Raw genomic sequence first — 25,900 nt, 5'->3', positions numbered from 1 at the left:
TTATTGAACCTTATAACGGTCACACTGTTTGCATGATCTTGGGGTATTAGGGTTGTATATTTCACTATTTGGTTAATCGATGTTGTTACATTTTATCAAATAAATCGATTGTAATATTTTTATTTTTTACATTTGGAGGCTTATAATTTTTTATATTTTGTAATATAAATTTACAACATTAATATTAATCATAATATTTATTTCAATTTTATATTTAGTATGAACATTTTTAAATTTGAATATTTTATAATTTCACAGGAGTTAGAAGTAACTCAAACATAATAATTAATAATTATCCAATTCAATGAATAATTTATTATCGTAAAATGTAGGATACAATATAATGATTGTTCCTTATCGATATTTCTCGTAATTCGATTGTGTACTGTCTAGTGCCAGTTGTAAGCTGTAGCTCTGAACAGTGTTACTGTTTCGCTCTACCTTTTTTCTACTTTCATTTTTATTTTATTTTTTTAATGTGTTTGCCAATTTTAATACATTGCTATTTGTTTTAAATAAATCTAAAAATGCCATCTTAATTATCCACAATAATTACCGAATATAATTTTAATTTAATGTTCAATTCACCGTGAGTAATATACTTATAACTAGTTATAAGCAATTATTAAACTTATTATTACATACCAAATTATTCATAATTTTTTTTTATTAATTCTTTTATATATATATAAAATACAATTAATTTGTCTATTTCAAATAATAAATTTTGTTTATAATTTTATTGTTTATTTACTGGTTTCATGCTTTACCAAATAGTATTTTATAATATTTTAGTCATAAGTTTTATGACCAATAATTAAATATAGATATTGTAAATAATATTAATTTAGTCAATTGTTTATTTATTATCAAACTATCCAATCAATTTAATTAAAAATTATTTTACTCTTAGAATAATGGATAATATTAGGTAGTTTATTATATTTTGGTGTTATTTGTATTCAATAGGTATTTTAATTTAATTTTAAATTAATATAGGTACAAAATTAAATAGTTTAATTATTAAAAGTACAATAATTAATGTGATAAACTTATAATTAACAATTGATTTATTGACTTATATAACTATTATTTTAAGTGTTTTTGAATGTTTAATTCTTTACCCTATGAGCGATTATAATTAATTTATTAATTATTTTTGTTTTAGATTTAAAATGACTGAAACAGATTTGAAAAAAATTCCATTTTTTAAATTATTAAATCTTGAAGCTATTACTCCAGTGAATGATTCATCCAAGGTAATTATAATTTATTTATTTATCTTTCTTTTAAGTAGATAATTTATAGTATTTTAAGTGTTATTATGCTGTAGAATAAACTATAAGTTAGTTTACTAAAGATTAATAAATTATATGGAGTAAACTTATTTGTGGATCCACTTATTTATATAATATATATTATAATTTTAGTTAATGAAATTAGCATACATTTTGCATAATTAATTTACAATTTGTTTACATGTTATTACATTTATAAAAATTTGCTAGTATTTAATCAACATTAAATTCAATTAAGATAATTATATCACCAAAATGTATTTTTTGATCTATCTTTTAGATATACATATAAGTATCACATGTTTTTAAAATAAAATTGTTTATAATTTATCCTCATGATAAAAATGTACACTTTGTTATATCATCAAACTAGAATCTTCTATTCTTATATAAAGACAATTATTTTGGATATTTTGATTTACATGACTATGTATTTCATTTTGATCAATTAAAAAATTCATTAAGGACATACTTATTTTTAAATACTTAATCAGAGCACAAATTTTAATTTAAGTACGTAATTTTGTGGAATGCAGGTTTTAATTAAAAATGAGCAGTGAGCACATTCCTAATACTTTTAATAAAATAAACAGTATTTTTTTTATATATTTTGTAGTAAATACAGTTTTTTAAATAAACACATATTTCTTGTTTTTGTATTAACTATTCAGACATATTGATAATGAGCATTTTTATGTTAAATATGTACAATCTATCATAAATCATATTAGAGAATGTCGTTATTAATAAGATAAAATAGGTAAAAGATTTTTGATTTCTCAATATGCCCAATTCAATCTATTATTTTAGTGGTATGAAAATGTTGAATAATAACTTTTGTTATATATTTCATGTTTTTTAAAATGTATTTTGGCAAAAATAATCTAAACATTTACATATTTTGACTTGTTTATTTAAAAATAAATACGGTCTTAGTAATAACCAATAGCCATTAATTTGTTAAATAGAATTAATATATTGATTATTTTACTTATATTTATTATCAATGCTTCTTATCTATTTATTCTTTGTTGAGTATTTGTGGATAAATATAATTTATAATTGATTTTGTTAAATAATTTTAGTATAACATAACATAATTTTTATATCAGTTAAAAGTAATAACAATAATACATAATAAATACATTATTTTTTATTTGGTGATAGACTATATTTCATGGGGTGCCACTAATGGATAACATCCACTCCTCATCATTAAAATACCATCTAATTTACTTATTATGTAATGTCTAAATAGTAAATACAAATTGTGAATAAAAAATTTTAGTACAATAAAAAAAAAATGTATATATTAAATAAACAATATATATTTTTAAATTGAAGCACTTTTTTTTAATGATATTTTTTTGGTTATTATATATTTAATTATTATAGTTAATTTTTTAATGATTTTATGAAAAATATCAATCAATTTGATTTAAGTTTTAACATTTTAAATAGGAACAATAGTTTTTAATTTTATTTTTTGAAACTGAATTTTTAATAACAGATTTACATATAAACATTAAATAAATAGATTCCTTTTAATAAAAAGGTTGAGTTTTGGTACAAATTTTAGAATAAAGTACCTAGCCAAGATGGTCTAAGACCATGTCACATTCAATCCTCAATTTTCCCCTATCTGTGGCTTGTGTTTTCCAATCTTGGTCTTCCGTTCAGGGATTCTGCATTTTTTTTAATTATAAATTCCTACCTCGAATAGGGTTTCCAAATTTACTTTTTTTCTACTAAATTTTCTTTCATAATGATGTGTAAAAGTTGGTTAGGGATTTTGCCACATGTGTAGATAAATAATCTTCAGCTTTTGTTTGTGTCCAATATGTTTAGTTTCTGAAAGAGTCTCTAACTTCTGTGTGATTTTATTCTTAAATGTCCTCAAAGAGTCATAACATAAGTAATAACTAGATTTATTAGTGTAACATATAATTTTTTCTTCATTTCTCTCGGCATAGACCAAAACCCTAATATTTTTATTTCCTGACAAATAGTTTTAAGTTTTTTCTTTAACAACTTAATTTTTTCTATCAATATTGAACCAAAGTATGTAAATTGTTTAGCTGTGCTGAACTCATAATTACCAACAATGAGGGATGAATTTATTTCCATACTGTCTTGTCTCTCAGGGATCATCTACTCTGTTCTGGTCTTATTTACCTTTAGCCCTAACCTTTGTAATTTATAGTAAAGAGGACATTCTACCTGCATGTGCTGTCTCTGTCTTACTAATGTAAATCATAACAAATGAGTTATGATCTACATTAGTAAGACAGAGACAACACATGCAGGTATAACGTCCTCTTAATGAACTATTGGTTCAAAATTTATTTATTTACGTTTTTGGAGTATAGAATAAATTGGCTATCGTTAAAAAATAAATTGACTGAAATAAATATTTAAGGTACATAAGGAATATATTTTTTAATAACTAAACATAATTATAATTACAGTAGACTCTTGTTAATCCGGCCAGGCAATAATGCGGTATATCCAGTAATCGGCTGTATTTTAATTTTTTTTTCATGTAAACAACTACAAGAAAAAGTCTTATAAACCTCATTTCAAACAAAAAACAGAAAAATTTCTAATTTTTTTAGCCCTGAGATTAATTCAACCCAGTAATAAATTTGTATATATGTTTTGTTTATGTTTTTATAAAATAAATTACGGTTTTTAAATAAGCAAAAATGCATTTTTACGTGATCCCTCATTAATTTGTCAGTTCTCTGGTCTGATTGGTCTAGTATCTACCTGACGTAAGAGTCTACAAGTCTACTGTATTTTTAATAATTTATTTTATACATTTTCAAATGTAATCACTATTATTTTCTGAAAAATACATTTTATATTTAGTTTATTAATGTGTTTATATACCTATATATATTTTTTTTCAGATTTTCAGAAATCATTTATTAGTTTTACCAGGCCATAAAGCAGATCTCGTGTACAAAAATAACAATATAAAAACTGGATATGAAAATTTTTGTATTAAAAAAGGCACTTTAAAGTTGTTTCCATTTAAAGATTTTGATTTTATTGGTAAACATGTTGTTTGTCAAAAATGTTGTCAAAAGTTTGCTTCAAAATTGTCTTATAAAGCACATGTTGGAACTGGTATTTGTGTTAGAACTTACAATGGACCGAATCTTATCTACCTGAAATATAAAAATAGAAATTATAGACAAGTTCGAAAAAAAAATAAAAAAAAGTTTGAAGAAGACTTTCATGGTCATGATATTAAAAAAAATTTATTAAATCCTGAAATGTTGAACACCTTACAGACTCGTAATAAATGCTATTCTGATATAACATATCAACGAAATAAAGTTAAAGAAAAACCAATTAATAATGACGATCCTTCTGTGAAAAAACCAAGAGGAAGACCTAGAAAGAACATTATTAATAATAATGAGAATAATAATGTTGAGCTTAAAAAACGAGGCAGACCAAAGAAGTTAACTGCAGTCGGAGTTGATAGCTCAAGTCAAAATGATAACAGCTCAAGTAGTAACCTGGAAATCGATGAGTCTGAGGAACCAAAAAAATTTAGTAATTGCATGGCTGATGATGCATTCAATAATAATATCAATGACCATGGCAAATTAAAATCATTTTCTTTCAAAATGAAAAGTCTTAGAGAAAAGTTTTGGAAAATTTTTAAAAATGATTGTAAACCGAAAGATGTAGATATTAATGAATATCAATATCCTATCAAATACAAATCCCAGTGTAATGAAGAAAAAAAAGGTGATTTACCAGCTGAAGAAAAAGAAATTTTTCTTAAAATTGAAGAACTAGAAAATGATATTAAGTTACTTTCTAAACAGTTTCAGGGTAAAAATGAATATTCAAATAACGATGAATTAAAATTAATGCTGACAAAAATTAGTGATATGCGTAATGAAATTAAACAAAGTAAACTGAAGAAGACTGATATGAAGGAATCAATACCAGATGAAGGCAAAGAAAATATTCAATGTACACTCAAAAAGAAAGAAAATGAAACTGAGATTGAAATTAATAGTATAAATTTTGATAAAAATGAAAAATGTATAGAATTCTGGTTAACTAATAGTAATACTGTTTCCTCCACTATAACAATAAAAATGAATGATGGTTGTAAATCCATTAATTGTACAAATGTAGATAATTTTAAAAAAGAATCCACAAGTCAGGACAGTTTTGGAGATAATTTAAAAACATTAACAGCAGATAAAACTCCAAATATTACCAATTCAGTTAATAACCATTTAAATGATCTTGGTTTAAATTATATCTATAACCCAATATTGAACTGTAGAAATTGTAGTAAAAATTTTGCTTCTATTGCAGAATGGAAATTACATCGTTCTGAACATTTGGTTAAGTTAAATAAAAGTTTTTTATGTAAGATTTGTGGACACAGATTCAAAATGTATAAAAATTTTACAAAACACATCAATATTCATAAAAAAACTGAACAAAAAAAATTGTATTATGATAAAAAAAATTCAAAAGCCTTTGTGTGTAAAATATGTAATAGACATTATAATTACCTTAGATCATATTATGCCCATATTAAAACCCATATTGATGAATAACCTTTTTTTTAATTTCCTGATATATATACATGAATTTTTAATGTATAGTACATTTTCTATAACCATTATAGATTGTTCACCATATTTGAATTTAATTATTTTTGTATTTTATGGTTTAATTAAAATATTCATTGTATTTAAATTGCTATAAGTTATGCGTTTTGGTATCTTTTTAAAATAAAATATTTTTTATAATATTGAATTATATTATGTATATTTTAATTATAATTAATTTAGTTTAAAAAATTAATAAAAGTCAAAACAATGATAAAATGTATACATTTTTTGGTTTAAGATATCAAAACCATTAAGTTTATTTTGTGTATCACGTGCAGTGGCGTGCCAAACTACATTTTTGAAGCAATTGCCTCAAGACCAAAATTGGTGGGTAGATAGGTGGTTACTGAGTAATGGATTTAGCATGATAAAATATTTTTAATAATAATAAAATGTAGATTAAAAGCAATAAAAGCTGTGGGTGTATGGTACTTTGCTTCAGGTACCTATGAAAATAATCAGTACACTGCTGTGTAGGTATATACTCATATTATGTACTCTAAGCTGTAAATCTAAAACAATTATATATAATTTACTGATAACAAGGTTCTTCTACAGTGTCTTGAGTCAATTACCAGCCTGTGATGGTCAGTTTGACGATGAATAATTGCACCTGTTTTATCCAATATTATTGTCAACTGCATCTAGATATTGCAGGGAACTAGGGAAATGATAGATTTATATTATTGACACTGAATGTACCTAGAAATGTCTGGGTTTTACAATAACGTATGTATATTTTTAATTAACTATGCTAAGCACTTTTTGGTTGAGTAATTTAAAATTATCTTGCTGCAACTTTGAAAATAGGAAATTTCATTCTTTTATAAAAATTTTTATTTTTTTTTTTTTTTTATTAATCAATAATTAAAAATTGTATAGAAAATATATTAACTATAGAGGTAATTCATTTTCCAAACATGTCCATTTTTTTAAAGTTATTTTAGAGATCACTTTAATAAACCAATTAATTTATCTAGTTTGATGTTGTAAGAGGAATACATATTATCCTATACACCCATTATATTAGTTGTACCTATATAGTTTTTCTATGACCTAATATCCTACTTCTGTAATCTGTCTAGAATTACCGATTTTATTTCTTACATTTGCATAGGCATATCTAGGGGGGGGCTTAGCCCCCCCAGTGCGAATATTAGCCCCCCCCCCCAGAATTATAGTTGAAAACAAATAAATGTCTTATTTTCATTTAGTTTAGTGTTTTTTTTTTCTTATTAAGTATTATTATTTTTGCAGCCTCCCCGATATATTTGATCACCCTACGCCTATGTACATTTGTAAAATAGTTTAAAACACTAAAATACATTATATTATTTAGAGTCAAAAGATGGATGTGAAACTTATACAATATAATTTAATATACAAAATTTATTAATAATACAGTTAAAAAAACAGTTGAGAGATCACAAAACATATTTTTCATGTCGATTTTAAAAGTAGGTACTTAAATAACAAATATTTCTCAAAAAATATTAAAATATATTTATTTACTCAATTCCACCTATAAATGAATAAACGTCAATAATGACTAATGTTAATAATATTTTTGTTTTATTAAAAAATTACATGTATTTTAGAATTTATTGGTATGCATTATACTTATATAACACTATACTACAATAATACAACGTAATGATAGAAATTAGAAGTAGAGGCTAGAGCACGGATTAATATACTAATATATTAATCCGTGGGCTAGAGCACTATTGTATTTTGTCTACACCAAATTAAAATTGTCTAATACGAATTTCAAATTAATGTTAATATTTTAAAGTTTATATACCTATACGACTTCTTAAATATAATTAATATATATAATTGTTATATTTAATTGGTAGGTAAGTTAAAAGAATTATACCGTTTTATTAAATCACTTCACTCACAATCTAAAAAAAAGTGTTGTTAAATTATTTAGGAATTCGGGAATAACCTAAAATTAATTTTGAAGCTAATCAATTATAATAATTGTTTATTTGTTTATACATATAACATATGTAATAATTAATAAATAATTATGAAATTTATTTCATCCTTTCATAGGTACAATTTTCTCTAACAATAAAAGTAAAAATAGTCTTGACCTAGATACAAATTAAAATGGTTTGAACTAGATATTTAATAGTAAAAAAATAATGATCAAGGACAAGAAGGAGAACAAAGCTGCATGGTTCGTATAAAAATTTGTGTTAAGCGATGGAGGGGGTGGATGTTGTTTTTTTTAAGAATTACAAATATAATATGAAGGACTTTAAATTTGTGTATAAACCATAGACATATAATATTATATGTCTATGGTATAAACATTAAACAATGCGATAAGTGATAACTGATAACAACTGTCTTTGTTTTGTTTCTGTAATGCATAGAGTAATACTATAACTACAGTAGTCAGTACTCTATGATCAAATGACTATTGTAATGTAAATACATTTCTTCAGAGTTCAGCTGTGTGGCCGTTTTTAAAATGAATAAAACGCGAACGATTTTTATTTTGGATGCGGGGGCGTTGTTTACCCTGCAAATATTGCAATTCTTCAGTCTAGATTATTACATTATGATTGTGTTCCGGAACACTTGGTACTCCAGATATCCAAACATACTCTTCCTGATGCTCAACATATTGTTGACATTATTGTTCTACCATACTTTCCTCAACTGTTACAGAGAATACAAATATGAACGAAGTAAACAGACAGGAAATCTAGTTGAATGCAAAGCTAAGTATCCTGTATATCTAAACTGCATCACCTGGGGCACATATGTGACCGTGTTGTTCAGTAAAATCATGATGATTTTTTCCAACAATGTCATCTCGTTGGTTTCCAATGATGATTTCATGGGACCTCAAATGCTTAAGGTAAAGTACCTATTGCCTATTATACCATTATAATATAATCCATATTTACATACCTTTAATAATTTTTTAAATTGTATATTTGTTTTATTTTTTCAGTTGCTTATTGGCGTTTCTGGTATTGTATTTTATCTGTTAATCAGTGCTGAATGTTTTGGACGACAAGTAGATCGTGATAAATGGCCAACAAATGCATGTATTATTGAGATTTTTGATTCTGTTGAAATATTATCGATAATCATAGCATCAAATGTTAAAATTGGGTACATAGAGTATTTAATCTACACTACAGCATTTTTAAACTTTATGTTACCATTATGGGTACTGTATAATGTTTCTCAACCAGACATTGATACCAAGCCAATGGGACTTCCTCAACCAGTATGTTATAATTTTATGCATTTAATGTTAGTTCAAATGCCTTTTTTGGGCATCCGGATGTATATGTGGATTGTGTTCAATCAAAATGCCTCAGTGTTCATCATGAAAAATTTGTTACACTTGTTATTTTTTTTGCATTCATTGTATCCATACATAAAAGAAATTTCTAAGAAAAACCAATATAGTCCTGAAACTTGTCGTGATGAAGATATGCCAGAAATTCTTTTGACTAATCGTAAGCACGATGAACCCAATGAATCACTTTAAATGATAATTCGTTAAAGATATTAACATGACCTACTCAATGAAACAAAAAAATAAAAATTATATTTAAGTTATAGATAACTAATATTACAAAAATGTCCCAATCATTTATGATATTAATTATATTTTTAGATATATGTATATATATTTATTATAATGTATATTTTATACAAATGTACTTAAGTTTTTACCTTTCTAGTTACACAATTATTTTTACTTTTTACTTTTTTTTATGTATAAATTAAATGTTCAAAAAAGACTAAATATGTATTCAAAAATGATTCTCAAACATTATGCCAAATATAATATTAAGACTGATATTAATTTTATATTTTTCTAATATAGTTTATTAAGGGTATGAATCACCATTGTGGTAATGTATATTTTTATTTAAAATTTCCTAACATATAATTTTAATTGAGATGGAATTAAATGTGTTCAGTTTTGTTTAAGTAAAATATGTAGTAATTATAATAAAGTTTTAAATAGAATTACATAACATTTTTTGAAGTATTATAAAACTGTTTTTACTTTATATTGTAACTGTTTTTCATTACATTTATTAGAATTTTATTCTTAATTATAAAACAAAATGTAATTTAAATAAAAATAATTTTGTATATAGTGTTTATAGATGGATTAAACTTAATACTTATATAAACTTCTTTAACATAAAGATTAAAAAGTTTTATTGTGGTTACATCTTGCATAATAGGTACTACAAATTAACATTAACAGATTGTTTTAATACTTATTTTAGAGTATTTCTCTAGAGAATTATCAGACAAAATAATTAATGATGAATAAATTTCATGATTTACTTACATTGTAATTATTGTATTAAAAAACTATTTTATGCATAATATTGCAAATGTTTTAATAAAAAAATCAGAAATTGAAGTTTAGTTCAACGTCATAGGCAGTCCATAGGTACATTATAAGATTGTATAATTTATATATCTTTGTTATTTTATGATTAAAACTCTATTGCTAATTTGAAGTTTTGATGATAAGGCTAAAATAGATTTGAGATGATAGACAGAGTTATAATAATTAGTATTTACAGACCTAGCTCCGTTCAATCTCATTTATCCGAACTATCTGGCAGTGGCGTACTTATGGGGAGGCGAGGGCCAAGCCCCCCTCCCCCCGAAATGAAAAGTACAACTATTTAAAACAGTGTGTCTTCTGCTTCCTTTCCCCCCAAAAAAATTCAAATATATTTAATCGGCCCCCTCCGAAATGAAAATCTATATACTCCACTGGTGTTGGTGAACGACTCCTTTCATGATTTTGTTATTTTTTAACCAATCAGCAACTATGGGTAAAATTGTTTGGTGTCAAGCTTAACATTTTTTTAGCAACATCTGGTGTACTCCAAGCCCCAAGGTAGACATTTATCACCGATTATGTTTTCATTATTTGTTAATAGTGTATGTATAGTGTTTTGCCTTTCTACAAACTACTTTGTTTCACAGATGACATGAAGTTCTTTATGGAAATAAGCTCAGCTGATGATGTGTGATCTATGAAAATAACCTTGATTGTTTCGCTAATCGGTGTCATACAATAAGTCTTAAAATCAATACTTCTAAATGTCATGACATTCATCAGATTTCGTTCTCCTATATTTTATATTGTACAAAAATTGCATATGTTAATGATGATCTAATAGATATTAGTTTTAGACTTAAAGAATTCTTAATCCTGGTAATTATATTGCAATGACTTCTATAGTAGAGTGTTTAAAGTTTTATGATTCATGATAACGTCTATCTAAGGACTTAAAATTAGTAAAACCGCTAAGTTCTTTATATTGTGCTTTAGTTTGTCCTATTTTCAAATTATTTAAAATTATAATTATAATTATCCATTAGGAAATTGTATTGTAATGTTTTACTTTTATGTCTTTATTATTGAACTGTTTTAAATGTTAAAAAGGGAAGCCCATATATTTAAAATAAATAAATAAATAAAATTGAAATTTTTTTCTGAAAAATGACTATTGGAAAAATGAACTTTGAACAATGACTCAAACAAGATTGGATTCACTAATGTTATTTGTTAAACAATATAAAATAAATAATATGAAAACTGACAGTCATCAAAAAGTTTAAATACTACCTAATTGACACAAACATGCCAAATGGTATTAGATAATTATAACAATTACACAATTTAATAAATTAATTGTTTATAAAAAATAAAATGAAATGAAAATTCAAAGTAGAAAAATTGAATTAAAAGTATATATAAATACAGTAGAATCCGCTTATTTGGGACACCACATAAAGGGGACAACCGCTTAATAGAGATAGATTGGCATAGTCCTGAACGAATGTATCGATTTATTAGTTTTTCAGTTAATCGGGACAGTCGGATAATGGGGGACAAATAGGTCACCACCCAATGTGTCCCAATTAAGCGGATTCTACTGTACATGTAACTACGTGTTGTGTTTGTGTGTATGTATGTATATTATGTATTTATGTGTAATTAAATATACTGCATATGAACTATGAAGTAAAGTCCTGAGACCGCCTATGGTCAATGTGTTAAATTATTTGGTTTAATAATAAATTGTCAATTGATATGTATTATGTAATATACTAATATGTATTGGCTATTGTCTATTTATTTGAATTGAGTTATTAGTTATACATAGGTAAATTATTATTATAAATCTTTAACCTTCATTGATGTATTCTAAATCGGTATATCACAGTAACAATATCTAATTATTTTTATTTTGTAAATGTAACTTTATTTGTATATTATTCGGAATATCATAACCGCTATGGCCATTAATCACTGGATATTAGGATAGAAAGCTCAGATAAATTATTTACATTTTTTTTTCTTTAAACTTGATAATATTTATGTTAGAAAATTTGATCCTAAATGGCTGCCAAATTTGCTATGAAATATGGTATTTGTTTCTTGTCTGTGAATTGTTGACTGTTGGTATAGCAACTGTTATTGTGAATAATTATTAGTATATACTGGTATAATGGTATACTACATTGTGTGTTCAATAACACAAATTATACATGGACATTCAATCTGATCAATAGTATTATTAACATTATAAATTATTTTATCTTATAATAATTAACCTAAATTTACAGTACCTATCTAGATAATACCATTAATATTGTAACAAAATTAATGATATTTCCTTCTACCAAAACAATAGATATTTGATTTTTGTTCTATAATATTTCATGGTAAACAGATTTTTGTTTGCAAATATTTAGGAAAAAACAATGTCTATAGTTACCTTTGAGAAACCTGTGCCCAAAGTGGCAGAGTCTGATTGGTATTACAAAATAACTGAATTAAAAAACTCTTGTGACGAACATAGGCGTTATACGTTTGTATTGGGAAATGAATCGCAAAAACTAAGGAATGATACAGATATCACTACTTATTGGAGTACACATCATACCAATTCTAAGATCTTTGACAGGTACTTATGGTTTTTATTTTAATTTTAGATAATGAAATAGACAAATAACTTTTATATTTTCAGACGTACTGAAATAACACGCTGGAAATATTTAATTGAATTATGTTATAAAAACTTGCAAAAAGAAATTAAAGACTTGAAAATTGAAAAAGAGAAAACTGAAAAATTTATAGAATTTCTAAACTTGAACTTTACCGTTACAAATCATTGCTTAAGTATAAGAGATGAAAGGGGTGCTACAGATTTATGTCATGATATTGCATCTATTGAATTAAAAAATGTGTGTGTTTAAATGTTTTAAGATTATATTGTTCAATCATAATAAGTAAATTGATGTATGATACATTATATCAAGTTGTTTTAGGAACAAAACATTTTGGAAAAGCTGAAAAAATTGCTAGTTGAAGTATGTCAAAATGCATGGGAAATGATTAATAAGTTAGAAGAGTTGGAAATGAATGTTGCTGAAGACTTAGAAAAAAAAAATAACACAATAAATATAGATAGTCAGTTATTAGAAATAACAAAAGATTCAAATAATATCTCTCTAAAACCAGATCCACTAAGGGTTTCAAAAGAGTAAGTTTTCAAAAGTAATAATATTGATGTTAAATATTTCATTGTGTTGAAGTTTATTGTCTTTATGGTTTTTCTTTTTTTTTAACTTTTATTTATAAATGTGTTGTTTTAAGAGTACCTAACTAACAGTTAATAATCAATTAATATAACTATAATAAATCTACAATATTGGGTATTAATAAGTTACAAATCATATTTCTATAAATTATAACAAAAGTATAGCTTTATTAGGTACACATATGTCTTATTGACTTACATATTGTGTTAATATTGTGTTATATACTTACCTATATGAGTTAATTTTCAACCAGTTATATTTTATAATTTAACAAAAATAAGTTAATTTGCGAAGTATATTGTTCTTATCATTTTATTGTGATAAAAATATGTTTTTTAAATTATTAATTTTTTTTTAATACTTTTCAAATGTTTTTTACTATACCTACTGATAGTCTTATTTAAATATTTAATATAGGATTATTGGTTTCTCACTTTTATATAAATATGGTATTAATAAATAAATTAATTTGTTAACCTTACAATTTACAATGGGTTATAAGTAGGTATAGGTACATTCTTAACAGATAGGTAGTGTACTTAATTCAAGTTAATATTTTTTTAAATCAAAAATAAAACTATCTTGTTAAAATAATATTATAACTTAACAAATGCCCAATATTCATTATGAATTATTAATCTAGTATATCTAATGTCCTAATTGATATTACTTCAAATTATAAAACTATAGTTTCAATACATATGAAAAATGGCTCAAACAGTGCATTGATATAAAACAAAGAATTGAAAATGAATTAATGAATTCAACAAAATTGCGTGAAACTATGTTTGTACCACAAAATAAAACTTTAAATGATCTATTAGCTCAAAATGACAAAGTAAATTATAGTCTCAGAAGACGTATTTATGATACAGAAAGGATTAAGAACGAATTAGAATGGCAAAAATGGAATGTAAGGCAGTTAATACATTATAAGATTATTTATTTACCTAATTTAAAAATTATTTAAAGATGTTAACAGATAAGGATAAATTTTTGAAAGAAATTGAAAAATTAGAAAACACTTTGTATAAAAAATTGAATCCTAAAATGTTGGTTGAAACACGGTGCGAAGAAAGATTATATAGGACTGGTATTGAATTGTGTCTTGATAAAACTACTATTGGATTGCAAAAAGAACATTTTCAACTTAATAATACCATCAAAATGTTGAATGATAAGCTAAATCAAACAAAGTAAAAATACATATGAAAATAATGCTATAGTAGGTACATAGTAAATGCCATGTTTTGATAATATATTTATTTTTCTAGGGCTTTGCATAATATTCTTATTGAGCAAATAAATGTTCTTGATGAGCAATTAAAAAATAAGACTCATGCATTAAATGTTGACCATAAATGTCTACAGTATAGAGTACAACTGGACAACCGGAGTTGTAGCTAATTATCTAATCATTTTTTGGCTAACAGAATATAATATTATAGACATCTTAGATCTTGAGAAAATCCCAATCAGAACACACATTTTTGGGTAAACCAATTTCAACTCACAACTGTTTTTATTTTTTCTAGTTGCATCTGCGTCCCAACTATTATTATTATTATTTATTATTATTTTCAAAATCAATATATATATATATATATATTCTTGGAATAGTTTATTGTAGATAATTTAGCATTATCTTTAACCTATAGGTAATATAAAAAAATACAAATTAATTTGTAACTTTATTTATGTTTATTAATTTAAATTGTTTGAATATAATGTTCTGTTTTGAAATCTATTTAGTACTTATATGATTATATTTATTTACTTAATGAAATCACAATCATTATAATTATAAATATCTATTTGGAAGTAAATTATATATTATACAATTAAAATGTAGGTACAATTCTTGTAGGTGCATAATATACTTCAAGGCTTGAATATAACCTTATATTCTTAAACAATTAATAATACAATTAATATTGTTACTTTGAAGTTTGAGTAATATCAGTTTACTGTTATAGATAACTATACAAAATTGTTTCTACTGAACTCAATTAACTCATATTTTTCACATTTTATTTAACGGACTTATGGTTATAAAAGCTGGTGTATATCAGTCTTAAAAAATAATTGTACCTATAGATATATAAGAATATTTTTATATATCTGTGATTGTACCTTATTGCATGGCATGTTCACATTGAGAGGGTTATGGATATGATATTGGTTCCCCTTTGGCTTATTTTTGTCAGTAATAAAATGTTATGTAAAAAAATTAAGGAGGATTTTTCAGCTCGAACCACCTATAAATCACTACTGGATCAAATATTTAAAAAATATAAATTTGTATAGACTAAAGTCCGTTTTGTCTACGCCAAAAACTTCAATAAAAATATTGTTTTATAATTATTTGATTAAAAAAGTAAGAACGCGTTTAACAAATATAAGTTCTCACTGGTTGTAATTTTATCAGTTTTCGAACATTATTTCATAAATTTATAATATTGATTTATGATTATTATTACTGAACACAATTTATGACTATTGAGATATTGGCTTGGAATACTAATTAGTGAAAATTATATAAATGAAAAGCACATACGGCCACTACGATATCCTGTCTTGTCAGTTGCCACCCTCCCTAGTCAATGCGTTTGAATAAGACTAATAAGAGCTATAATTATTATTATTTATAAGCTAGAATTTTCTAGGGATTTTGTATTTCCTCACAAATTATATCGAGTAATTGGTTATATATGTAAGTAAGTTTCCACACGAACAAAACTATAACTTAAGTAATTACTTTAAGTTATAGTTATAGTAGGTATAATATTTTAAGTTAAATTAATAGATGAATATTGAAAATTTTATTTTTGAAAATGATTTAAATGAGATTATTACATTATTTGCATGTGATACAAATATAGAATTTTTAAAGCAATTTGAATTAGTATATAGTCTATAGATGGTACTTAAAAATTAAAATTATTGCAATAAACGTTTTATACAACTCTATACAGTTATCATAGATTAAAAAAAAGTATTTATAACAGAACAACTAACAAATGTTTACCATACCAACAACATTTAGTATATTATACATGCCTACACGTATTTTTTTTGGAGATGATAGGTATATATTGGCTTAACCATGGTGGACTAGCCTATTTACAGGGCACAATCGCACAGACGTTTTTACCGAAAACATACAAAAATAAACTGTCGTCTGACGTGTGTTTGAATGTGTAAAATAATTAATAGTAATTGTATATATTATATAGGTACAATCAACCAGTTTAAAAAAACAAAAATTCGGCGACCATTATACAATTTAAATAGTGGTCCGAAAATTATATTATATTGAAAAATAATCATAATCCAGCGGATTAAGATAGAGAGTGAGATTATAATTAGTATATTTTTTCAATACAATATATTTTTCAAACCAATGTTTTGTAAAATCGTAATATTGTTGCTGGAATTAGTGCACTCTCTAGTCTCTAGTGAATGCCTTTTGTGGTTACTATTAGCACTTATTTTGTTAATATTATTATTGAAATTCAGGAGCGTAGACAAGTGGGGCATTTTAGGAGATCAACTCTTCTTTCGACATTTCAGAAAAATTATCAATTACGTTTTTATAGAGTAAAACTAGTAAAAGTGCAGGTTTTTGTCAATGAACTTCTTATTATATTATAAGTATGAAAATGTATCCCCACCCCCTCAAAAAAAAAAAAAACAAAAAAAAAATTTGTGTATATGGCTGTTGATGCCATTATTAAATAGGTATTATTTTAGTGTTTCTTAAACTGTGAGGCATGCCTTGGAAAGCTCAAGCACAACTAGGGCAGCGTATGATTAAGTTGGGCATTTAAAATTGATATTGAACTATTACAGTTTTACACTTTAGGCGGTACTAACATAGTATACTATAACATAGTTTACTATACACTAATAAAAAATGTTGTTTCATTTATTCATGGAAGGTGCGATGATATTTTTAAATTTAATAATAAAAAATTATTATTTTAAATCAAATAGAATTGAATAGTACATGTTTGCAATGTTGCACTCATTTTCGTATACGCAATCGTAATGTTTTAAGGCCTATAGATAGAGAGATCGTAGTGATCGTACTCAATCGTTCTACTAAAAGGGACAATCGTACGCAATCGTATATCACCGGGTGTGATAACATTTTTTTATTTTTGGGGATGCATGAACCAAAAATTATTGGGAACCGCTAAAATATGTGATCATTTCAAATAATTTATTTGATTGGTGGTTGATGAGATAGAGTTCCTCGTGACGTAAAATACGTAGTCCATATAGTCGTAAGACTAACTGAAAAAAAAGGAAAAATAGGTAACTGCTTTTCTGTGCAGTTAACCTATACCATAGAATACTATTCTATGCCTATACCTAGTAATTGAGGATTAGATAAGTCACTGTATCATATATATGTAAAGTTTGAATTCAATGATAAGTTGTTGCATATACAAAAAACGATGATTTTTACCGATTCTGAGCAAAGATGGTCTATTATAGTTTAAATTACTATAAGTGTATTTACTATTTTATGATATATTTATGTTACTATTAAAATAATTTATTTTACTATGTTGGTAATAGGGTAGATTATATTTTTTATTTAAAATATTAAATTTATTTTGAAATTGTTATAAACGTTATGAATTTATGATGTATCAGACGCGGATCCAGACTGATAAGAAAGACTGAAATGTGAAAATAGTATATGGACTACGGTGACGAAATAATTATCGAGGCATCTGTCGGCAGTCGAAACTATACTTCATTAAAGTTATCAATATTACAGATTACTAATGGATTTGTATTAGGTGAAGGTACATTGTCTAATATCAATACTGATAACATGGATTTAATACATTACCTATGTACATTGTTTGGCATTTTATATATTTTTTTTATTAAAAGGCTTCGATAATTTAAACAATTTTATAGATAGGAACTGTGGTTGGTATTAATGGTATTATATAGAGTTCCTAGACATTTTATAAAATACCAATATTATACACATTGCCACTAACATATTATATAGGTACCTGCAAATGGCTATAAATGCTATAATAACAACTGCTTATAATACATTTCAATATTTTATTTATCAATATTGATAGAAAAAAAATCAATAATGTCAAGTATCCATTAACTAGCTAAAAACAGTCAAAATATTTTGAAAATGTAATCATACATGATACATAATTTATTAGAACATGTTAAATTGTTAAATATGTTTAGAAAAATGTTAACAGTTGTCACTTTATGTCTTAGTCAGTTATTTGAGTTCCAACAAAATAAAAATTGATTTTGCATAAAATTAAGTTTTTCTTTATTCCCTAGTTTTTTTGAAAAATACTAGAAATATTTTACTTTTGACCTACCTTAAAATACCAACTAGATCTATTTTGCTACTAAAATCCAAAATAAAGTTGAAAATTGGAGAATTTTTGATGCCTCAAAAGATGGCTGAAATATACGACAGACAGATGATCATTGTATAATCTATTATCAATATAGGTACATTCTTCGCTCCGTTTAGAATCTAAAACAGCTATAAGGACTCCAGTCAGTAGCGTGCTGAACAATTTTTAGATCTGAGGCAAACTACCAATTGACCACCCATACACGAAACACGATATACCATCCCCACAGTTTTCAATCTACATTTTGTTTTACTATAGATACCTAAAGTAGTATTGAAAAGTTTTAATCGCACAAAACCCATTTTGTTTCCAAGCAGTCGAAGCAATTGCCTCAAACAATCCTACTTCACACACGCTTCTGGCTCCAGCAACCGACAACCCCTAGTTTTTTAAAAATTAAAATTACATAACTGTTATGGCTACAGCCGCTTAGTGCTTTCGATCCACGCATTGCGTGAATAATATTGGTACATAAAATGGGCTAAAGTATTGAAAAATTCTATATCGTTCACGAGCTTTTATAGTGTATTGTCTGTGATGTGAAACGCGATTGCACGAGGACCCGAGTGCAATACAGTAACGCGTGTTTGTAGACGTTTGCCGGGCACGAAATGGGCAGTTAATAATTATTATGAACTATTAGTATTAGGCCTTAGGTGTTGGGCAGAAAAAAATATGCAAATCTTGCACTTTACTCATTTTAGATTTGTGTCAAAGTACAAGATTTCTACTACGTCTCTACGTCGATTTTCTAGACTACCTACGTGGACAGCTGCATTGTGGCGCAATCAAAAGAGATAGACGTAAAACTTATTTGTGGCCACTAATCTCACGGTTCATTGACCGTCGGGCGCGATAGTAATAAATAACAATTAACAATGGGTTTTATTAAAATAAGAATGTATATCGTCCGTCGGAGGACCCAATTCCGGGACTAACCGCGTCACCAACAATAACGATAAAATAATATACAGATAAATGCAATAAACAACAGTCAACAATTTTGTTATTGTACGCACAGGTATTAATATACCTCTTCGATTGGTATAAAACTATAAACATTAAACGCGCGCACTTCCCGATGGTTATCGTACCGTGGTCGTCGGACGGGCCCACTCGTCACCCAATCGCCCACCCCGTCGGACCTGACCGCCCGACCCATCCACCCGTCCGCCGGCCCAAAAGCACACCGCCCCGCGCGCGCCGGCCGTGCAGTATCAATATATCCCCGTCGCCGGTAACACTGACGGCCGACGAGCACGAGCTCCCCAATGCCACTATCTCCTCGACGGCCTGCGAGTGTGCATGGGCACATTCCCATTCCAGACGCGACCATCGTCCACCTGGATTCTTGGACGGAACGGACCACGACGACGGTACTCGCTACCATCGCCGGATCACGCTGTACACGGTAAACGCGGCGGTGCCGTCGCCGAGTTCTCTGCCCTCGTTCCGGTAACGACAGACAACGCGCCCTTTTCTCTCCGAGTAGGTTCGTAGAAGGTTTTATTTCATTTCTTTACAGTTTTCGACCGTCACCCGAACACGCACGTGCCGCCCGATCGGCGCCGTGGCTCGAGGGTCTTGTATACGATAGGTGGGTGCCTGGCGCCACGGCCAGCTCGTAGTAGTTATAATATATTTCCGGTACGCGACTGCGCCAAATTCACTGTCGTGTTCCGGCGGTCCCGCAAGACCGTTTTCCCGAGTTGCTCGAACGACGCAAATACTAAGTACACATATTATGTAGAGCGTGTTCGATAGACGCTCGACAGATCATCGAGTGGTCCACATTCCCAGCGGCGGTTGGCTCTTGAGATTATCGTGTCGTTTTACTAAATCGTCACCACCACCGCGACCATAGTTCCACGGCTTCTTCTGTGTTTTTTCGCCGCCGCCCGCACAAGCTCCTCAGTCCTTGTCCTCCTCCCCCCCCGATTTCCATTTACTTTTTATCGTCCTCGAAGACGCTTTCCTTTGCTGGTTCGACTATCGCGCGTTTTAGTTGCACTTGGTAAATTCGCGTATTTTTTTTTTTTATCCATCAATTTTTACGAATCATTTTTTTTATAATTAATCATTTTATTCACCTCTAATTTTGAATAAATATCTCGGGTATTATGATAATGATAATTAATAACAGTTTAAACTGTACACCCATTACTAATTGAAAGATTTTCCCTGGTGGTATTCAATTACATCATTATATTAGTTCAATGTTTCTATATAATTGTGATTGTTTGCATTAATACATTTTTCTGGCTTTGTAAACACTAATATATAGTAAAAATTGTTAATTTATAATAATTTTTTGTCAAGTTTAAAATAGTGTTATTTTCATTGAAATGTCTGTTGGACAATATGTTATCTGAGCCTTATGTAATAATTTTTAAAAGTTATATTTCTTGTAAATTAGTGTAACACATTTTACCAACCTATTAAGTAATACAGATAACACAAATGTTCATTATTCTATATATAAAAAATTAATAGTATAATGTTTGATGAATTATTTAGCACAGATCATGTTGATAAGGAAGATGAAGTTTTTTCAAACAATTATTTTTGTTTTTTAATTTTCATCCTTTTGATATATATAAATATTCTATTTTAACTTTGAGTTTAGTAACATTACATAAATATTAAATTAAAAAATTGTTATACCTAAATAATTTGATTTACTGGCTAGAATAGTGAAATAAATTTTATCAATTATACATTTATTATACAATTAGTATATTTAAAATTGTATACAATTTGTCTGCGTTTGCATTTAATAAAGCATCTATTTCTATAAAATATATATGGCTAAAGCTATTGGTATAAGATAATAGATACATGAAATTTAAAATTTGTTAACACTGATAAATTAAAGCAGAATAGTATAATAATATGTAATGATATTTTATATTAGTAATGCTAAAAATATTTGTGACTTGGTTTAAAGTCACACCTGTTTAATTTATTTCTAACAATGTGTCAATGATAATAATTAATTACTATTTTCAAGTTTTATAAAATGCTTATTTATATTACATTTTAACTTATTTTTTTAGACCATGAAGCCACAAATGAAAGAACGTTATCGAAAACAAAAGTTTTTGAAAAATTTAGGTCTACAACCAAATAAGAATACAAAGTATTTATTTATTTTTTTTAAACTCAATTCAGTGGTTAAAAATAATCATAAATAATTTTTTTTAGGCCTGCAGATGATGAAACCGATTTCAATGTAAGTATGATAGTTTATTGTTTAATGTTAATGCTATATTAAGTCTTTTATGTGTCTAAAATTGGTTTTGTATTTTAGATATGCGAAAGAGTATGTTTTTATTACTTTGATGATGATGCACAAGTGATATGTCGAGGTTGTTATAAAAGTTTTAAAACATGGTTAAACTATCGAATGCATTTTAATACATTATTATGCCATACAACTGAAACAAATTATAAGTTAAACACTTATAATGATGTTTATAAAAAATACAAATTAAAGAAAGCCAAGACAAAGAAAAAAATTAATGATCGTTTAAGTGCTGCACAACTTATGGATTTGGAAACATTGAACACTCGTAAAACAAGAAAAAGGTATAATTTCTAATAAAGTATAACTTCCGTTAACGGTCACCTCTATGTAACGGTTAGGTTTTTTGATCCCATCAAGTGTTATATCATGTATTGTCATCTCTATAGGACGGCCATCTCTAAATAGCAGTCATTATTTAATGGTCCCTTCGGTGACCGTTATTTGGAAGTTTCACTGTAGTTATAAATTGGTGTAAGATAAAATAATAATTGATATATTGTTATTATGTTATTTAGATGTTACAAAAACACTAGGGTAGTTGTTACTGTTTCAAAATCTTCATCAGACTCTGGTTCATTAAGTTCAGAAAAAACAAATGTAAAGACAATAAAGAAGGAAGCTGCTGAAAATCTTATTAGTAGTGATGAAAGTGTGGAGGAGTCAAAAACAAAATCTAAACCAAAACCAATTGGTTGCAATACTGTTCAAGTTCAAGACATTCCAAGTAGTACAAAAACTGTTATTCCTAATTCACCTCATGACAATCAGGCGACATTAACCATAAAAACTGAATGGAAAACTAATGACTTATCTCAGATTTCTTCAGACGATCATTCATCAAGCTCTACTAATAGTTTACCAAAATATACTCCCAAAAACAACGAGCCATTAAAATATCAATATGTTTGTGTTATTTGTGATGCACAATTTTTGAGTAAATGTTCACTTACTATGCACCAAGTACAGCATATCAAATCTGACCGCAGTAGTTACAGTGTTTTTATGGCTGAATTAACTCAATCTGCTAAAGTTTAGCCCATCAAATGTCATTTGAGTTATGACATAAAGGTAACTCTAATCCCTATAATGAAGTATCAAGTCCTATTTATTTATTTATTTATGTAACAATGGTTTAACATAAACTGTTTGATACTTATGGTTGTACATTTTTAAGAAAATAACAGTTTTTTTTTTGTATCATTTAAGTTTTTATCATACGTGCATTACCATTAAATATCACAACATAATGTGACCATTGCCGTCTTTCAAACGTATTATATTTACTTTTATTTGATTCCTATATTGTTTTATTTTATTTTAGATTAAAATAATTGTAACCTTTTCCACATAATTAAATTGAGTTTTAGAACACTAAAAGATATTGTTTGGTTAAGCTAAAAGAGTAATATAGAAACTAGTTGCATTATTGAGAATTTTCATGAATCATATCAAATATTATTGAATGCAAGTGTATTTTTATTTATTTATTATTTTTTTTTGATTGTTTATCCAACAATATCTTTAGCTGCTTTTTATGAGAGTTAAGTTGGTGATACTTTAATATAGGGCACTTTAAATTCTAAGGTTTGCTTTTTTTTTTGTATAAAAAATTACTATTATTAACATTTAAGATAATGTTTTGTATTTTCAGTGTACCTCACATAAAATAAATGAAAATTATTAAAAAAAATTTTTTCTTTATAAACACAGTATAGAAGATATAGTTATCTTTTATACCAGGTCATAGTGTCATATTAGTTTATAATTAATAATATGGTTATTATAGTAGTTTTAAATCATATTTGATGAATGGTTGTTGATTGAGCGACGAGTCTTTTTATTAGTTGCTCGATGTGCATCTGCGCGAAGTTACTCATTATACATTTATATATTTATGGCTCATCTGGATAATCACTAAATATTTGACAGTTGTTCAATGATACAACTTTAGATCATTTATTATTTTTTTTATAGATAAAATGTATTATGTATTTATTTTTCTTCAAATCTTAAATATTTTTTTTTAATATAACAATTGTTTTATTTTGTTTATTAGTGAGTATAAAATTTAAATACAAATAAAATAATAGGTACGGTCGTCAATCTTTAGTCTTAATAAAAAATAATAAAATTAGTACAAAATAACTAGGTATTGATTTTTGAATAAAATCAGTTTTGTATAATTTTGTAGTATAGTAAATAATATGATCTAAAATTCTGAGATACTATATAACAGAATAATTAGCTGACAGATTGTAAACCAAAAGATAAATATGTAACAAGTAATTTCGCGCATGCCCACATCGAACACCTAATAAAGAGACGTCGCTAATATAGGCAACAACTTTTTTTATGAAATATCAAATAATATGGTCCTATACTCCTATAAATATAATAATATATAAATATATTATATACTGTGACTCCGTCCATAATATAAATATTTAATATATTATTAATATGATATAACTATATAAGATACTAGTGGAGTAGTGGACTTCTATTTTGATTTTGAACTAAACCAATTATAAAATCAAGGCTAATGTTCTTTATCATCTAAATTTAATTAATAATAATAAATTCTCTTAAAATGCAATACGTATTTAGTAGAATTAAATCTGCATTTATAGTATTTACTGTTTATGTCACATATATGGAATATGAGTTATGACACTGATCTTTGTGATTTAGCATTATTCATAAGTAGAACTAGTTTCTTAACAGTCAAGTTCATCTATCTAAAATGTTATTATTGTTTTTATTGAACATTGAAGGTATTAAATCTTCTGTTATAATTTATAGAACGTACATGGTACATATTAAAACGTAAATACAAATCATAACACTGCAACAGTCGTTCCGCGATCAACATAATTACTACAGAAGTACAGACCATAGATAAGTATATGTACTGTATTACTGTTTCAACGTGGATAATTTTCAGGGCTCAGGCCCAGATTAGGTTAGCAAGCTAGGTGCTGAAAAGATTTCGGTGGACCGGTTATACTTGTCTAGTGGTGATATTGTTATTTTATGATACTGATTAAATACTATTTAGTATAAACATTAGTAGAAAAAATATTTGAATCGAATTATTAAATCGTACAATATCAATAGCTGTAATCAATACTTTGGGAATTATTGTGAAAACTCGGTAGGCTGATCTGATACATTACCTATCCGGCGTTGAAAATATGAAAAATGCTATCAAATTTCGAAAATGCTCTAATAGTCAAAAATTGGCAGTTGTAAATTTTTTGTATAGCCATACCTAAATATATTTAATCTTCATTCTGGATAATGTAATGCGTGTTAGCGGAAGCTGCAGTGTATAGTGGCAGTACTGCCACAGAAAAGATTTTAAATTAAATCTACACTGCAGTACTGCTGTATAATATACAAGGTGATTTTTTAAGCATGCTCACCCCATTATTATGCTTAAATAATGTATATATTCAAATTCTGATTTTTACACAGTTTCGAGTTGTTAAAAGCAACGTTTTTATTTAAAAATAGCATGCCTTAAAAAATCATGTATATATATATTTTTAATAATTAATTCATAATTGTATACAAATACATATTATATATATT

General features: G+C 26.6%; 4 protein-coding genes across 5 annotated transcripts; all 4 read left to right on the top strand.

Moving 5' to 3' along the window:
• The first annotated feature begins 371 nt into the window (after positions 1-371).
• Positions 372-6,101, top strand: LOC132920576 (repetitive organellar protein-like). Its single transcript, XM_060983073.1, has 3 exons — positions 372-589; positions 1,169-1,259; positions 4,211-6,101. The coding sequence occupies exons 1-3, from the start codon at positions 576-578 to the stop codon at positions 5,894-5,896; spliced, it is 1,791 nt and encodes a 596-aa protein (XP_060839056.1). The 5' UTR covers positions 372-575; the 3' UTR covers positions 5,897-6,101.
• Positions 6,102-8,253: 2,152 nt separating this feature from the next.
• Positions 8,254-12,097, top strand: LOC132920579 (uncharacterized). Its single transcript, XM_060983075.1, has 2 exons — positions 8,254-8,831; positions 8,928-12,097. The coding sequence occupies exons 1-2, from the start codon at positions 8,439-8,441 to the stop codon at positions 9,474-9,476; spliced, it is 942 nt and encodes a 313-aa protein (XP_060839058.1). The 5' UTR covers positions 8,254-8,438; the 3' UTR covers positions 9,477-12,097.
• Positions 12,098-12,188: 91 nt separating this feature from the next.
• LOC132920578 (tektin-2-like) lies at positions 12,189-15,118 on the top strand. The gene is made up of 6 exons (XM_060983074.1): positions 12,189-12,942; positions 13,006-13,222; positions 13,307-13,521; positions 14,270-14,492; positions 14,552-14,775; positions 14,854-15,118. Exons 1-6 carry the CDS (start codon positions 12,740-12,742, stop codon positions 14,984-14,986), a joined length of 1,215 nt encoding a protein of 404 aa, XP_060839057.1. The 5' UTR covers positions 12,189-12,739; the 3' UTR covers positions 14,987-15,118.
• A 5,124-nt stretch (positions 15,119-20,242) lies between these two features.
• Positions 20,243-23,606, top strand: LOC132921774 (uncharacterized). Of its 2 annotated transcripts, none has more exons than XM_060984974.1 (5): positions 20,243-20,487; positions 22,056-22,138; positions 22,204-22,231; positions 22,310-22,587; positions 22,822-23,606. In XM_060984974.1, exons 1-5 carry the CDS (start codon positions 20,305-20,307, stop codon positions 23,339-23,341), a joined length of 1,092 nt encoding a protein of 363 aa, XP_060840957.1. In that variant the 5' UTR covers positions 20,243-20,304; the 3' UTR covers positions 23,342-23,606. The 2 variants fall into 2 exon arrangements, with proteins under 2 accessions (XP_060840957.1, XP_060840958.1); XM_060984975.1 differs by having other exon boundaries at positions 20,349-20,491.
• The last annotated feature ends 2,294 nt before the right edge of the window (positions 23,607-25,900 follow it).

The sequence above is a fragment of the Rhopalosiphum padi genome, chromosome 2 (genome assembly GCF_020882245.1).
Source record: "Rhopalosiphum padi isolate XX-2018 chromosome 2, ASM2088224v1, whole genome shotgun sequence".
Classification (NCBI taxonomy): domain Eukaryota; kingdom Metazoa; phylum Arthropoda; class Insecta; order Hemiptera; family Aphididae; genus Rhopalosiphum; species Rhopalosiphum padi.
This window is presented reverse-complemented; position numbering and strand designations above follow the sequence as displayed.